The sequence below is a fragment of the Cucurbita moschata genome, unplaced genomic scaffold (genome assembly GCF_002738365.1).
Source record: "Cucurbita moschata cultivar Rifu unplaced genomic scaffold, Cmos_1.0 Cmo_Scf00005, whole genome shotgun sequence".
NCBI lineage: Eukaryota > Viridiplantae > Streptophyta > Magnoliopsida > Cucurbitales > Cucurbitaceae > Cucurbita > Cucurbita moschata.
Window position 1 is genome coordinate 2,375,733 of NW_019268521.1, and position 15,276 is coordinate 2,391,008.

The following is a 15,276-nucleotide window of genomic DNA, read 5'->3' on the forward strand; positions in this document are numbered from 1 at the left end:
GGGGGGGGGGGGGGGGGGGGGGGGGATTTGTAGACGGAGGGGGGAGAGAGGGCGGAGCATGAGGACTCAGGTTCAAAATCTCTGACTTTGTGGAATAGTGATCATGGCAGGAAATTGTTGATCGAAGGTGACGTCCCAAATGGGCATTCTTGCTGATGTTTGATCCACCTTACTTGTAACGGTTATGAGCTTCTTCCTACATTTTTGCCTACTGGTTTGAGCTTCAGTCTAAGGACAATTCACCTAATCTTGTGGAGGGCCATTTTGGTGGGAGTCAGATTGATTGGTCTAGTCATTCTTGGCTATTTAGGATTTAAGCTTCTGTTGGATGGCCACCCTCCCACTTTAAAGGAAAGTCAAAATGTGTAGGAAACAAAATTTGGTTTGATAGGGTAGGACTTGAATTATCTTCAATGAATTATAACATTATCGCTCACTACCTTGACATATCCTCTATCCCTGTTCAACTCTGCCGTAGTGGTGATCATATCACATTGAGCCTTTAATGTAAACGTTTTTCTACACACACATACACACACACATATTTATTTATTTACTTCTTAATTTTGTTGTTTTGTTGTTTCTTTCTTTTATAATTATTTTTAATTGTAGCTGTATGGACACTGTTTTGAGGGATTTGACTAGTTATTTGTTGTGACAGTTAGATCTTGAAAAACATTTTAATACTTTCTTAAAAATTGAATCAACACTTATATGTTGACTTTCCGATCTTGTTTCTCTTTTCCATGTGCCCAATCTTGTTGAAAGCAGCTTCTATTTTCATTTTCAGACTGAAATGACCACTGCTGAAAGAGAGCTTGACCAAAACACTAATTTTGATTGGAATCGGATACAAGAAAGTGGGCAGGAAGTCGAACCAGTTTTTGGGCCAGGTTACACGGGGCTTGTTAATTTAGGAAACAGGTATTTATGTATTATTGACTGTTTATTAAATTTGTGTATCTAATTTTTTCTATGGCTCACAATTATGTTTTTTTTTCTTGCAGCTGCTACTTGGCAGCGACAATGCAAGTTGTATTTTCAACGCATTCATTCTGTGAAAGGTCCACATAAAATCTACCTTGTTTTGTTAAAGCAAACCGTGTTGTAACATTCCTTCTCAAATTTACTTTTCCTCGGGTATGTTTTCAGATACTACACAAAACAGAGTTTAAAATCGGCTTTTGAAACTGCTCCTGCAGATCCGACTGTCGACCTTAACATGCAGCTGTAAGTGGCTAGGAAATTATAAAGCTTTTATAGTTACTTAGTATTTTTCTTAGCTCTTTTCTTCTTTTGGGGTGGGGGGGATGATATATTTATACTAGTTATGTTTTTGGTCTTACAGAACAAAGCTGGCACATGGTTTGCTATCTGGAAAATATTCTATTCCTTCACCAGACGTAAGTTGCTAAAGACAAGCAATCCCTCTATATCAATTATTTCTGCTATTAGTTGATTTCCGTTTTCTGATCTGTCCTGCAGAAATTTGAAAAGATGAATTCTTCTTCCTTGGCAACAAATGCAGTAAGTTTTGGACAAACTCTTCAATTTCTGTTTTTTGTTCTTAAGACCTGAGATTGGATAATGTAATTGCTGAATGATGATACTTACCGCACCTTTTATTTTGCTTTCAATTCCTGGTAAATGTAAACAATTCTTTGTTTTGCATGTTGTTCTTGAGGTTCAAGTAATCAGACTTTCTTTGTTCATTAGTAATTCCTGTTCTTGTACGGCTGGTTCAAACTTTTGGACATATTTGTGAAGCTTTTCTTGTTTGTCTTTCTGTTGCCATTTACGTGGATCAACCATAGAAACAGGAGGGCATACCCCCTCGAATGTTCAAAGCAGTTATTGCCGCAAGCCATCCTGAATTTTCTACTATGAGACAGCAGGTATGTTCACATTGTAAGTTCATTACTTACACTTCATTAGCCTGTTGCAGAAGCCTTGACCTATATTGGATAGTGCTTTAGGGTTGACTCCATGTGGGACAAAATATGGACCACTACCAGCTATTTGTCTATGTCATTAGTATAATGTCTTCGAGTTTGTTTTTGGCTTTGTTATGTTGCTGTTTTACATTATAATATCTTTAAAGTTCTCTCTACTACTTCAATCCATTGTTTCCACTTATACTGGATCCAAGGTACTCGGATGTTTAACTTTTCAGGTTTTGACTGTCAAAGATGTTTTCTAAAACTATGGTCTGTGCCTGATGGCCACAGAAGTATCTGTTTTTGTTGAGAAATCCAAATATCTCAGATGTACTAGTTCTGCACAAAAAATCTATTAGTCTATTTTACATAAAAGTGAATGGAATTTTTACAGGATGCCTTGGAATTCTTCCTGCATTTTCTTGACCAAGTTGAGCGACAGAATTCTGGGAGTTCTGGAAGTGATCCTGCAAGAAGCTTCAAATTTGGTATTGAGGATCGTATTGTGTGTTCCTCTGGAAAAGTTGCTTATAACAGACGGCATGATTACATTCTCTCATTGAACATCCCATTACATGAAGCTACTAATAAATGTAAGATGGTTTAGTCATTATTTCTTTATAACGGAATGTCACCAAGTGACACCATTGTTTGAAATCTCAGATGAAGTTGAAGCCTTTCAGAAGCTTAAGGCACAGAAGACGTCAGAAGGGAAGGAACTGTAAGTGGGAATCTTCTTTTGCATGTTTTTACCATTTGACATTGATAGTTTGTTGCTAAGAATAATGTATTTAGCAGAGACTCTGATGAAATTATCCGGCCTAGAGTGCCTTTAGAGGCATGCCTTGCAAGCTTTTCATCACCCGAGGAGATTCATGATTTTTACAGCACTGCCTTGCAAACTAAGACTACTGCAACAAAGTAAGCGTTCTTCATTTTTCTCGGACTGCAATAAAATAACATTTTGAAAAATTGGTTTTTCCATCATTTTATTTTGTAACGTTGTGCATGCAGTACTAGTTACCAAAAGTTTTTAGTTTATGGTCTATGGTAATCTATTTCATTAAGCAGTCCTTTACAAGTTTTTTTTTCCCTTAATTGAGGTGTTGCCATGAGCAAAATTGAGTTAGTATTTTCATCTTCCCTGCTCCATAACTCTACAGGACTGCAAGATTAACTTCCTTCCCAGACTACCTGGTATTGCATATGCGCAAATTTATAATGGGGGAGGGCTGGGTGCCTAAAAAACTAGGTATTTCACTGCACCTTTCTTGATTTCTTGTTCTCTCTTGTGTGGTCGTTCTCTCTCTTATGTTTTAACTGTCTGATTTTCTATTGCTTAGATGTCTATATTGATGTCCCTGACATCATTGATCTTAGTCAAATGCGTAGTAAAGGACCTCAGACTGGGGAAGAACTTTTGCCCGAGGCTGGTAGGTGGATTCTTCTTGGTATTTCAGTCCTTACTTTCTCACAAATGAATTGGCACTTTTTAGTCATTTCTTCAATTGATATATATTGTGCATGTATGCGTTTGTGTATCTGCTTCTTGGGTAGGAACACTATTTTCAAATTTGATATTGCACACATTTAACACGGAAATTTCACAGGGCACATGATTGGAGGGGTGTGCTTTCTACTTTTATATATATGCAACGTGTTACTGGGGGAATGAGCAAAGAGACATGTTTTGATATAGATAATGAATAGAAAGTATCAAGATGATTAAAAAAAGTAAGGAATAACTGTGCTCATTGAGATATGTGTTGTTTGATAAAGGAGCTTTTTGTGCGGATGACTTATTGCTCATTTTGTGGGAAATTGACTGTGTTGTGATTTTTGTTGAAGAATTTAGTGTTCTTGTAATATAATTTATTCTATTTGATATTCACATCTGCAGCATATTGCATTTAGAATATAGAATTGTATATCATATCTTACCTATCAATATAATATATAATATACGGAAATTTCGAGACGTTTTGATCTCTGTCTCTATCTTGTCAATACTCTAAATCATGGAATATAGTGTTGCAACTTCTGCATCTTCTTAAGAATATGAGATCTCAAAATTGATTGAGCTCACTTTTTGCAACGTCTGATAATGTGTATTTGAGCCCACTTTTTGTCGTCTTTGTCAGGTCCTGAGGACGAGTTTCAATCAAATAAACCTTCAGCCGACGAGGGTATTGTTGCTCAACTTGTGTCAATGGGATTTAACCATCTTCACTGTCAGAAAGCTGCCATTAATACCTCGAACGTTGGAGTTGAAGAGGCCATGAATTGGTTACTTTCTCACATGGATGATCCAGGTATCTTTAAATTATCTTGTCCTGATGTACACCAAATTTCTCTCCTTGTACTTCTATTACATGCACGGTTTTAAGGTAATGTTATGTATGCCTCAAATACGCCATTCATGTGGTTTTTATTGTTTCAGCGCTTATGTTTTATGGCGTTATTTGTAAATATTTGCCATTCATGTACTTTTCTTCTAGATATAGATAATCCAATCTCTCAGAAGGCAGATTTTGTTGTTGACCAAGCAAAAGTTGACATGTTGCTTCAATTTGGTTTTCAAGAGGCCATTGCGAAGAAAGCATTAAAGGCATCTGTAAGTACTTCAAAAGTTACACACACAGAAAGAACCTCTAAAAGAGGGTGAAGAGTAAAGAAGAGAAAACAACTAAAAAGAAGAAACATGTATAGATCATATATGGGTTTTGATTCTCCTTGCATCTCTGATTGTAGGGTGGTGACATTGAGAAGGCGACAGATTGGATATTTAACAATCCCGAAGCTTCTATATCATCAGAAGCAGACTGTTTCGACGCCACTACATCGAGCACACCAACCAACCTCGATGGTGGGCTACCCGATGGTGGAGAGAGTTAGTTTCTTACTCTTGATAATTATTTTTATTTCGTCTGTGGATGTGTTTTCTTTCTGGTTTTCAATCATCTTTTCTATATCTCCCTTTCCAACTTTTCACAATTTCAAAAATTTCAAAATTTCTGGAAACAAAAATCTGGTGCCATGTTTCCATTTGTATAAATGTGATGATATGCTTCATTGTTTTAAGTTAATAGGAAAAGATATATACTTTTGAGTTAACAAGGAATCCTACATTTTTTTTTTCCTCTTTTCTTTTCCGTCTCTAAAATTTGTTCCATTCTTTTTTTCAATTTCCCCCCCTAAAATGTTGAGCGTTATCGATCTAGAACAATAAATGTAAAACGGTAACTAACATCATTAAATGAGGTCTTTAAATGACTTGTTTTTAGACCAAAGCTGTCTCGTTGATTAAGGTATTGATGGTCTGGAACAGCCTTGATATAATAGCCCCTTGCGTTGAAATTTTTGTCCTGTTTAGAGATTTCTGAACAATATTTTTGTCCTTGCATTCGGTGAATTCAGTTTTTATTTCTAGGTCAATTGCATGATATCCCTCTTTTTCTCGAAATGTATTGACGTAATGTTTGACATCTTTACTACTACTAATCAATTTTCTTCTCGTTCGCTGGTTCGATCTGTTGAATTTCGGTTCAAGATCTGATATGCTAGATTGAAATCTGAAGTATTGGTTATTTCTTTTTCAGGATATAGACTTGTGGGAGTAATAAGCCACATTGGGACTTCGACTCAATGCGGTCACTATGTTGCTCACATCTTTAAAGACGGTAGATGGGTTATTTTCAACGACGACAAGGTCGGGGTTTCGGTTAACCCGCCCAAGGACATGGGATATTTGTATTTCTTTGAAAGGCTCAAAGAGTAGTCGACCAATTTCATTACGAAAATAACTTAAGCAGTTGAGAATTCACCCAAATATGGTACGAGCCAAGCCAGGTAGAAACAGGAAATCGTTCAAGATTCACCGATGATCAATCGATCCATGCGATGCTCTATTCTGATGGATTTTGTTTTCTTTTTGGAAAAAAAAAAAGAAAAAAAAAAGGGTCGCTTGCTGGTACTTTAAATTTCATTGCTGTAATTGATGTTATTCAATGTTGGGTGCCTCCCTCCCTCCCTCATCCATCTCCCACATAAAATTTATATACAATTGTTTCGATGTTATCTTTTTTTTTTTTTTAATTAAAAAAATATAATAATAATAATAATAATCATAACGGGCAACAACTTCCCACCAAACTGCAGTAGCCGCAGCCGACCATTTTAATTGCCGTACGAACCGCCACTCCCCTTTCTCTACCTAATTTACCTTCTCATCATTTATTATCTATCTATCATTACTTCCTTCGCCTACTTCTCTCTCTTTCTTTCCCACGCGCACTCCTCTCTCTTATTTTTCTTTTTCCCATTTCTTTTTTTTAAATCATTTTTTATTTTTGTTACCCAAAACTTTTGAACCTTCAATATTTTTTTTTATCTATTTTATTACTAAATTTTTAATACATTATATATATATATATATATTGATTTTTTTAATATTGAGTATAATGACTTAATAGACAAAGTTAAAAGTTCAAAAATGTTTTATATATTTTTTAAAGTTTAGGAATTAAATCGATATATACTTAATAATTGAATGACAGACAAAAATAAAGTTTCCACTCGTAATTATCATAAAACACGACACCATCCTCTCGAATTATTGTTAATAAAAATACAAAACTTTTAATTTATTTAAATTTTATTTTAAAAAAATACGTACCAATAATTCAAAATACGACATATATATATAAATATAAAAAACCAATATTACTAATTTTGCAGCTTAATATATTCTAAATCTAAAAATAAATCAGTATAGTTATTTTATAGGTAACTTACTAAGAATAAAACAGTTGACTTCTAATTACGTTTATTAAATACCTAAATTAATCAAAATTAGTTGGGAGTCGAATGCCTGAAATGGCTGGTAGCTTATTATTCTTTCCCTTTGTTGACGCGCTTTTGTATTTTTGTTTTTATTATTAAAAAAAGATTAAATTAATAAAAATACTTTTATTAATTTTCATTAATACACTTAAAATTTAAATATATTATTGAAAGTATTTACGAAAAAGAATTCAAATTTCAGGAATATTTTTAATTAATTTAGTAAAAGAAATTAACCGGAAAATGTGCGCGTGTAAATCAAGTACCCTAAAAGCGCGTGGGATAATTATTCCAAACAATTCCATCTCATCTGAAAAAAAATCTTACAACTCAGAGCAGCACGGATTCGTAATAATTGCACGAACGGCACTTGGGCTGTCAAGACGTATTTTCCGTGTGACACGTGTCCACCCGCACGGACATCAAAACCATATTCCGCCGTATTTACATCCGCCTCTCGAATCCGCTCTCCGCACCGTCGCCTCCATCAGAGAGGAATCGGCGATTTTCGGTTTGGCCCGGGAAACCTTAATGTGATAGTGTTAATGACCATGACTGTCGCCGACCGTCACAAGCCTCACGCCGATGTGAAGTTCTTCAGGCTATGTTCGATTTGGCAATCGGGGAATACTTCGTCTTCTTCGTTGTCGACTCGGAACATTCACCATACTCGAAATGGACCTAAAGATAGAAATTCAACGGCGTCGAATAACGTGAAGGCTTCATCGTCTTCCATGACGGTTTCCTCTGTAGCGAAGTCGCTGTTGCCTCCTCGGCGTAGGCTCCACCTTGATCCTAACAATTCTTTATTCTTTCCTTGTAAGTTCTTGTTCTCTAATTTTTCTCTTTTCCGTTGCTGGTGTTTAGTTTTCTGAATCGAATTGGAATCTCTCCTTGTTTTTGAGTTGTATTGTTTGAAATTTGAATTGGAAATTGGATGTTTTCTTCAATCTGGATAATGCGAGCCAAAACTATGCTCGTTTGCTCTTGGATTAGAACATTTTACTTTCTTGAATTGAATCAAATAATCGTTCTAGCCTTCGGTTTCTCCTGCTACCATTTGCGGTCAGTTCATATTTACTTGGAGAGCAGGGGAATTACAAGTTTTGGAAAATTGTACGTAATTATTGTTCAGAATTTGCGTTCATCCTGAACTGTGTATTGTTTGATGGATTTTCTGTAGATGAACCCGGGAAGCAGGTAAAGAGCGCCATTAGGATGAAGAATACTAGCAGATCCCATGTAGCTTTCAAGGTATCACTTCAATTTCTTCCATTGCAGTCCTTCTTTCGCCTTTTGTTCCTTTAATTATTCTTATATTGATTTCTTACTTTTTAATTCCCAACAAGCCATAATGGAAACATGAATGCATGTGAATCTGTTCTTCTGATGTTCTTTTTGTTCTTTACTTTGAGACGATGACTGTTATCATGCTGATCTTCCATTACCATTTTCTGAAACTCCATGCATCTTAGTAATTGTTCATCTTCTGGGTAATGAATGTTGTTGGGAACTTTATTAAACGATAGTTTCTGGTTTCAGCCATCTAACAATTGCTTGTTTCTTAGCATAGTTAGTCCATGGGGTCTATTTGGTTTCCTCAATCAGTGTAAATTCTGCATTCAAATTGTTTTCAGCTCAGGAAATCAAGTTTTTCGACCTTTTAATTCGTTAACGACGAGGATTTTGTATCAAATTTTTCAAAGAGTTATTGTGAGATCCCACATCGGTTGGAGATGGAAACGAAACATTTTTTATAAGGGTGTAGAAACTTCTCCTTAGCATACACGTTTTAAAAACCTTGAGAGGAAGCCTAGAAGGAAAAGTTTAAAGATGACGATATTTTCTAGCGATGGGTTTGGACTTGGGCTATTACAAATGGTATTAGAGCCCGACACCAGTTGGTGTGTGAGCAAGGACGCTAGGCCCCAAGGGAGGTGGATTGTGAGACAACGAATGCCAGCGAGGACGCTAAGCCTCGAAGGGGGGTCGATAGTGAGATCCCACATCGGTTGGAGATATTCTTTATAAGAGTGTAGAAATCTTCTTAGTAGACACGTTTTTAAACCTTGAGAGGAAACCTAGAAGGGAAAGCCCAAAGAGGACAATATTGGCTAGCGATGAGCTTGGGCTGATACAGTTATTGCAAGTCTCAACTCATTCAACGATTAGATTATTGAAGTCATCGTATTATCAATCTAGGTTTGGTTTTCGTAACGTAAATTGATATCGCCTGAAAGGCAGGTAAAGGCTGATGAATTGCATACTTGTTTGAATGGCATTTCAAGCCGATATGAACTGCTGCTCATTTCTATGATTAATAGCTTAAAATGTGAGTATCTGTACCATTCTAAATGGTCTCTACATCTTTTCTTCAGTTTCAAACTACGGCCCCGAAGAGCTGTTATATGCGGCCTCCTGGTGGCATTCTTGCTCCTGAAGAAATTTTTATTGCAACTGGTAATGTTTCCACTGTCATGATCTTTTCTCTTTTTGGTGGTAATGTTAGTGTTTTCAATTCATTAATGTACTTTCATTTCTCATTTTTCATGGTTTTCTAACTTTTGATAATAATGAACATCAACACAAACAAGTATTCATTGTCTTCTTCCATCTTTTTAACAGTCTTCAGATTCGTGGAGCACCCCGAGAACAATGAAAAGCCAAAGGACCATAAGAGCAAAATTAAGTTTAAGATAATGAGCCTTAAAGTGAAAGGTGGAACAGAATACGCACCCGAGCTGGTGAGTCGCTCTATGCTGTTTCGAGCTTTGTTAAACTTAAACCTCTCTGGCTCTCTATTATGAAAGATAAGCCAATGTCTTGATTCCTTTGTTACTTGTGTACTGTTTTGACAACTTAAGGTTTCCATTGTGCTAACTCAATGCAGTCGATTTTGATTAATATGACTTTTTTGTCAAACAGCCTCTCGAGTTTGTGTTGAAGATTATTGGGAGTGAGTCCCATATTGGTTAATTTAGTGGAAGATCATGGGTTTATAAGTGGGGAATACTATCTCCATTGGTATGAGGTTTTGGGGAAGCTCAAAGCAAAGCCATGAGAGCCATGCCCTAAACTTAGCCATGTCAATAGAATCTTCAAATATCGAACAAAGAATTGTGAGCCTCAAAGGTGTAGTCAAAAGTGACTAGAGTGTCGAACAAAGAGTGTACTTTGTTCGAGGGCTCCAGATAACGGAGTCAAGCCTCGATTAAGGGGAGGCTATTCGAGAGCTCCATAAGTCACAATAAAGGCTTATAAGTTTGTAGGTTCTATTGCCATCTAATCATTGTACTAGTTTGTAATGGACTTTTTCTTTGGTGGTAGCCGCTGAAATAAGCTATAATAAGTTTGTTTAATCGTTATTTGAAGTTGTACGAAATCGATTCAGTTCATGTTTGTGTTCGATCACTAAAGGATACATTGTGAAAGTTCGAATTTAGTTGTCTAACTTTTTGATATTGACATGTATTTATGTTCTGCAACATTTTCAGTTTGATGAACAGAAGGACCGAGTAATAGTAGAGAGGATTTTGCGGGTCATATTCGTAGATCCAGAGCGACCTAGTGCAGTAAGTAAATCAATGAACACAAGTCTTGTTCTTGGGAGATAGAGGTCCCAATTTAACTGCATTTTGATATTATAGGCTCTTGAAAGACTGAAACGTCAATTGGCCGAAGCCGAGGCTGCACTCGAAGCACGCAAGAAGCCTCCAGCAGAATCAGGTCCTCAGGTTGTTGGTGGTGAAGGTCTTGTGATAGATGAATGGGTACGTACGATGATCTTGACCCGACCCAACCTGACCGTGCATTTTCGATTCGATGTTCATGTTATCAATGTTGAGCTCATCTTACATTCCTATACTGATCTTATAATCCTCTGGATTTCGATTTTGGATCGGACAGAAAGAACGGAGGGAGAAGTACCTCGCTCGTCAACAAGTCGGCGCAGTAGACTCGGTGTTGAGTTAGATTTAACTGTTGCACTACACTCTTTTCAATGGTAAATCTGTACAGGTATTATCATAGTCATCTTCAAGCTCTGGATATCTGGAAGATGGAAGGAGTCTTTAGTTGGAAAGTTCGACTGAGAAAAATAATCCGATGTCGATGTCATTACTAACGCGAAGAACTTGATTGATCGAAAGTCGAACGCTGCTTGTTGTATATAATGAATTTTGGTTGTAAAAATAAATGTACTACTTATGATCATAAGATATATATATGTGTGTGGTTTCATGATTGGAATTGGATTATAAATCATTTTGGATCCATTAGATATGTAATATTGTGTTTCCAAAAATTCCATAATTTTGAGCTTAAAACTAGGTGTTGCTTATTTTGATAATCATTTTATTTTTTATTTTTAAAAATTAAGCTTATAAACGCTCACTTTCGATCTTCAAAAAAGAACTCGGAGTCTTTTTTAAATGGGTTAACTTATGAATACTTCTAATGAAAAATGAAATAGGAATAATGTCTAAAATATAAATTAATTAAATATTTAAAATAAAATAAAATATACTATAAATCAAATTATAAAATTATAAAGAAAAAAATATTAAGATATATTTCATAACTAATATATTCTCCAAATATTATATCTCAATATTCTCTCTGTGAATATATTGTCCTGCTCAAATTAAAGTATGAAAGGGTCAAATTAAAATTGGAATCGGCTTCATTTGTCGAATTAAAAGCGGTGCGATTTGAGCTACTCAGAATTAATTGGGTCACTGTGAGTTGCTCAAACAATCCTATAGCACACGTTTCGACGCCGCCTCACTGTGCACGTTCCGCCACCACCGTCAAACGCCCTCGACCTCCGACCACCACTCCCATGCTCCAAGCATATGCCCATGTGCGGCACATGGTGCTTGGGGCGTGGGGGTGACAGAAGATATAGGGGTACCCCATACCCAACCCATGTAGACTAGTCACTCCCTCTACATTTTGAGACATTTTTTATTTGACAGGACTAGATACGATTTTTCCGAACGGTCATACGATCCAATATAAGATGGCGGAAGTTTTAGATTGTTTTTTACGGTCCAATATAGGATGGCGGAAGTTTTAGATTGTTTTTTTTTTTTTCATAAGCTCGATTGATTCATTAATGAGACATTTTAATGAGTCTAGAAATTTAAGTTTCATAATCTTTCAACCAACCAATTTTTTTTAGAATAAATTGGGAAGAGGTTATTTTGAATTTATATTTATTAGCTTACATACATAAAAACAAAAATATTTGAATTTTTTAGTTGAATTTAAAAACAAAAATAAGTTCATAGAATTTTTTTTTCCAAATGTGTTTGATTTTTTAAAACATGGGATGAAATATATCAACTTGAACTTAATTTTTTTAAAATAATAAATAAAAAATTAAATGATATCTGGAACTTAATTTTTTTAAAATAATAAATAAAAAATTAAATTACATCTTGAACTTAATTTTTTTAAAATAATAAATAAAAAATTAAATTACATCTTGAACTTAATTTTTTTAAAATAATAAATAAAAAATTAAATTATATCAAACGAAAACTATGCAACATAGACAAACTTGTCTCGACGTAACTTATCATATGAAGGTAAATTAAAGTTTAAATGTAGACATGAAGATAATTTAAATCCCAACGATGAAAAAATAATAATAATATATCTGAGTTTAAAATATGTGTATATGTATATATATATAGATTATGTTATCCAGTCTCCCATCTCCAATCTCGGACATAAAAATACCACATTTTAAATATAAAATATAATAGAAAAAATAGAAATGAAATGAAAAAAAAAAAAAAATCACAACCAAAAGTCATAAAACTATTGAAAGAAATGAAGAGATTGAACGACAAATCCTACCAAATAGTTAACGGAGTTAACACATCCTGTACATAAATCGTGGTCGGAATCAAAATCGGCCGCCCTGATGAGCTCCGAGGAAGTCGATATACAGTCGAATCTCGGCCGAATTTCATATATCTTCCGGCAATTCAAAGCTCTGATACCCGAAAATATGATGCGAATTGTTCTGAACGAAGACGGCGACGACGCATTTGGAGCCCTCGAAGCCTTCCCAGAGAGTGAGGATGAGGCTGCCGGAGACGGTTTTTTTGGCGGAGGTGTCTTTGACGGAGCAGAGCTTTTCGAGCCTTCTGACGACGAAATCGTTGGCTAGAACTCGGCCTTTGTTTTCGCCGGCTTGGCAATCGGTGATCAGCCCGCTCTCGTACAGCGCCACCATCACGTCGGCGCCGTCGCTGTCCACCTTCGTCCTCAATGTTCCGGTTAATGTCACTTCCAGGCTGTCCGTCGTTGGCCTCTGGAATGTCCCCTGCGGAATTGTTACCAATGGCTTCAAATGTTTTTGAAAGTATTATATGAACCAATACCAACTAATATTATAATATAAATTATTAATAATTCAATGAAAATATTTATGTTATAAATTTTGTATAATTATTCTTTTGTATTATCTCATAATATATAATATATTATATTATATATTGTAGCGTTACAAACCCACTACCACCTATATTACTGGCTATGTAGGGTTGTCAGCCTCAAGTTTTAAAATTTTAAAACGTGTTAGTAACCGTCAGGGCTCATGGCTCAGATGCCATTTCTAACCGTCAGGGCTCATGGCTCAGATGCCATTTCTAACCGTCAGGGCTCATGGCTCAGATGCCATTTCTAACCGTCAGGGCTCATGGCTCAGATGCCATTTCTAACCGTTCGGGCTCATGGCTCAGATGCCATTTGTAATGGTCAAGCCCATGGCTCAGATGCCATTTGTAATGGTCAAGCCCATGGCTCCGATCTCATTTGTAATGGTCAAGCCCATGGATACCTTCTAATACCATTTGGAGCAGCCCAAACCTATCACCTATCCGTTTTGACTCGTTACATATTATCACCATTAGTCTCATGGATTTAAAACTTTAAAAACCGTGAGGCTGACGATATCCACCGTTGGCAGATGGCAGATTCCGTTGATTTTAAAATATTTGAAATCATGAGGCTGACAACGATATATAACGAGTCAAAACAAACAATATCAAATATCAACTAGCGATGAGCTTCAATTGTTACAAATGATATTAGAGGCAGAGCCAAACACTGGTAAGTGTGCCAACGTGGACGTTAGGCCCTCGAGAGGGGTGGATTATAAGATAGGCTTGGACCGGTACAAATAATATCAAAACCAAAAAGGGTGGAAATATCTCAGTAACAGTACGCCTTTTAAAACCATGTTAGCGGACAACATCTACTAGCTAGAAGTGGATTTGAGATACTACATATATATTTTATATTTTAGATTAACAAAATAATAATAATAATAATTAAAGTTTTTATCTATACGTATCAAATAAAATATTGGCCTAACAGATGAACTGAATAATTTTAAAAAATTAAAAAAAGAAAAAGAAAAGAAATACCTGAAAAGCGGGAGAGGGGAATATAGGAGCATCTTTAATCATAGCAAGCAAACTAGCCTCATCGGTGGCGACGGCCTGTTTCCGGCCTTGAACCACCACCTGAGGAGTAAACATCGTATCCAACCCTAACGCCTCCACATAAGCCTTTTGCCGGACCGTCCACTGGCTATGTCCAAACGGATCCTTCCACCCCATATAATCCCAGTAATCCACATGGTAAGCCAGAACCAGCACCGGCGCCTCCAATTCGAAATCTCCTCTCCCCAATCTCGATATCAGAACTTCCGCCTCCGGCGACGTCGCACACCCCTGCGACGAGAATAGTTCCACCACGACGCCGCCGCTGCGCCCCTGCTCCTCCGCCGTCCCTCTGTCGTTAGGGTCTGGCGTGGCGCCGTTGTTGTCGCCGCCGCCCTTGCCGAAGCATGTGAAGAGGCAGCGGACCATGGTGGCTGAGGGATTTCGCGGTGGGGAGAGGGAGAGGGAAAAGGGGATGTGTTTCTAGAGAGAGATGTAGGGGAAATGGAAGGGATGATTTGTATTCGATTTATTACAGAGCTTTTCTCAACCATTTTGGTGGTCCCGCGGAAATGGCGCCGAAGAACGTGCTGTGACAACCAGGGAATAAAAGGATTTCACAACAAATTTTTTTTTTTATTCAAATTAAATATTTATTTAGTTTTTTTTTATATTCAAATTAAATATTTATTTAGTTTTTTTTTTTATTCAAATTAAATATTTATTTATTTATTATTATTTTTTTAAAATTTCACTTTTAGTCAGTAGGTTAGTGTTAGTTGGGGTGGAGGCGATTGCGTTACCGGCACGGATGTGTCGGTGACAAACCGACGCATTGTGTCATAATCTGATTTGGTCGGACTTTTAAATCCCTGCGAATATCACAGCCTTAAATTAATACCTCACCTGTTTATATTTGCTTTTAAAAACTATAAATTTATATTTGTTTTTCTTTAATGGAAAATAAAAATTCAAAATGGGAGAATATAGTAATTGTTTAGCGTTCCTTTTTTAAGGTTTGGATAGACGGGATGAGT

The 15,276-nt window shown here is 36.3% G+C and overlaps 3 protein-coding genes across 4 annotated transcripts in view; 2 read left to right on the forward strand and 1 right to left on the reverse strand.

Moving 5' to 3' along the window:
* The window catches only part of LOC111443058 (ubiquitin carboxyl-terminal hydrolase 14-like), a 12,421-nt gene extending 6,421 nt beyond the window's left edge, over positions 1-6,000 (forward strand). For both annotated transcript variants that reach the window (XM_023080674.1, XM_023080673.1), the window contains 15 exons: positions 791-924; positions 1,008-1,064; positions 1,153-1,230; positions 1,349-1,403; positions 1,486-1,527; positions 1,815-1,895; positions 2,332-2,530; positions 2,601-2,658; positions 2,736-2,858; positions 3,101-3,189; positions 3,281-3,370; positions 4,079-4,249; positions 4,436-4,551; positions 4,689-4,827; positions 5,537-6,000. In XM_023080674.1, the coding sequence (XP_022936442.1) occupies positions 791-924; positions 1,008-1,064; positions 1,153-1,230; positions 1,349-1,403; positions 1,486-1,527; positions 1,815-1,895; positions 2,332-2,530; positions 2,601-2,658; positions 2,736-2,858; positions 3,101-3,189; positions 3,281-3,370; positions 4,079-4,249; positions 4,436-4,551; positions 4,689-4,827; positions 5,537-5,715 (1,611 nt within the window). In that variant the 3' untranslated portion in view covers positions 5,716-6,000. The remainder of the gene's footprint in view (positions 1-790; positions 925-1,007; positions 1,065-1,152; positions 1,231-1,348; positions 1,404-1,485; positions 1,528-1,814; positions 1,896-2,331; positions 2,531-2,600; positions 2,659-2,735; positions 2,859-3,100; positions 3,190-3,280; positions 3,371-4,078; positions 4,250-4,435; positions 4,552-4,688; positions 4,828-5,536) is intronic.
* Positions 6,001-7,211: 1,211 nt separating this feature from the next.
* On the forward strand, positions 7,212-11,053 carry LOC111443622 (vesicle-associated protein 4-1-like). Its single transcript, XM_023081528.1, has 7 exons — positions 7,212-7,598; positions 7,963-8,033; positions 9,158-9,239; positions 9,405-9,523; positions 10,274-10,351; positions 10,427-10,549; positions 10,686-11,053. Exons 1-7 carry the CDS (start codon positions 7,325-7,327, stop codon positions 10,749-10,751), a joined length of 813 nt encoding a protein of 270 aa, XP_022937296.1. The 5' UTR covers positions 7,212-7,324; the 3' UTR covers positions 10,752-11,053.
* Positions 11,054-12,587: 1,534 nt separating this feature from the next.
* LOC111442668 lies at positions 12,588-14,827 on the reverse strand. The gene is made up of 2 exons (XM_023080133.1): positions 14,222-14,827; positions 12,588-13,116 (listed from the first exon to the last, which is right to left on the reverse strand). The coding sequence occupies exons 1-2, from the start codon at positions 14,666-14,668 to the stop codon at positions 12,757-12,759; spliced, it is 807 nt and encodes a 268-aa protein (XP_022935901.1). The 5' UTR covers positions 14,669-14,827; the 3' UTR covers positions 12,588-12,756.
* Between the last annotated feature and the right edge of the window lie 449 nt (positions 14,828-15,276).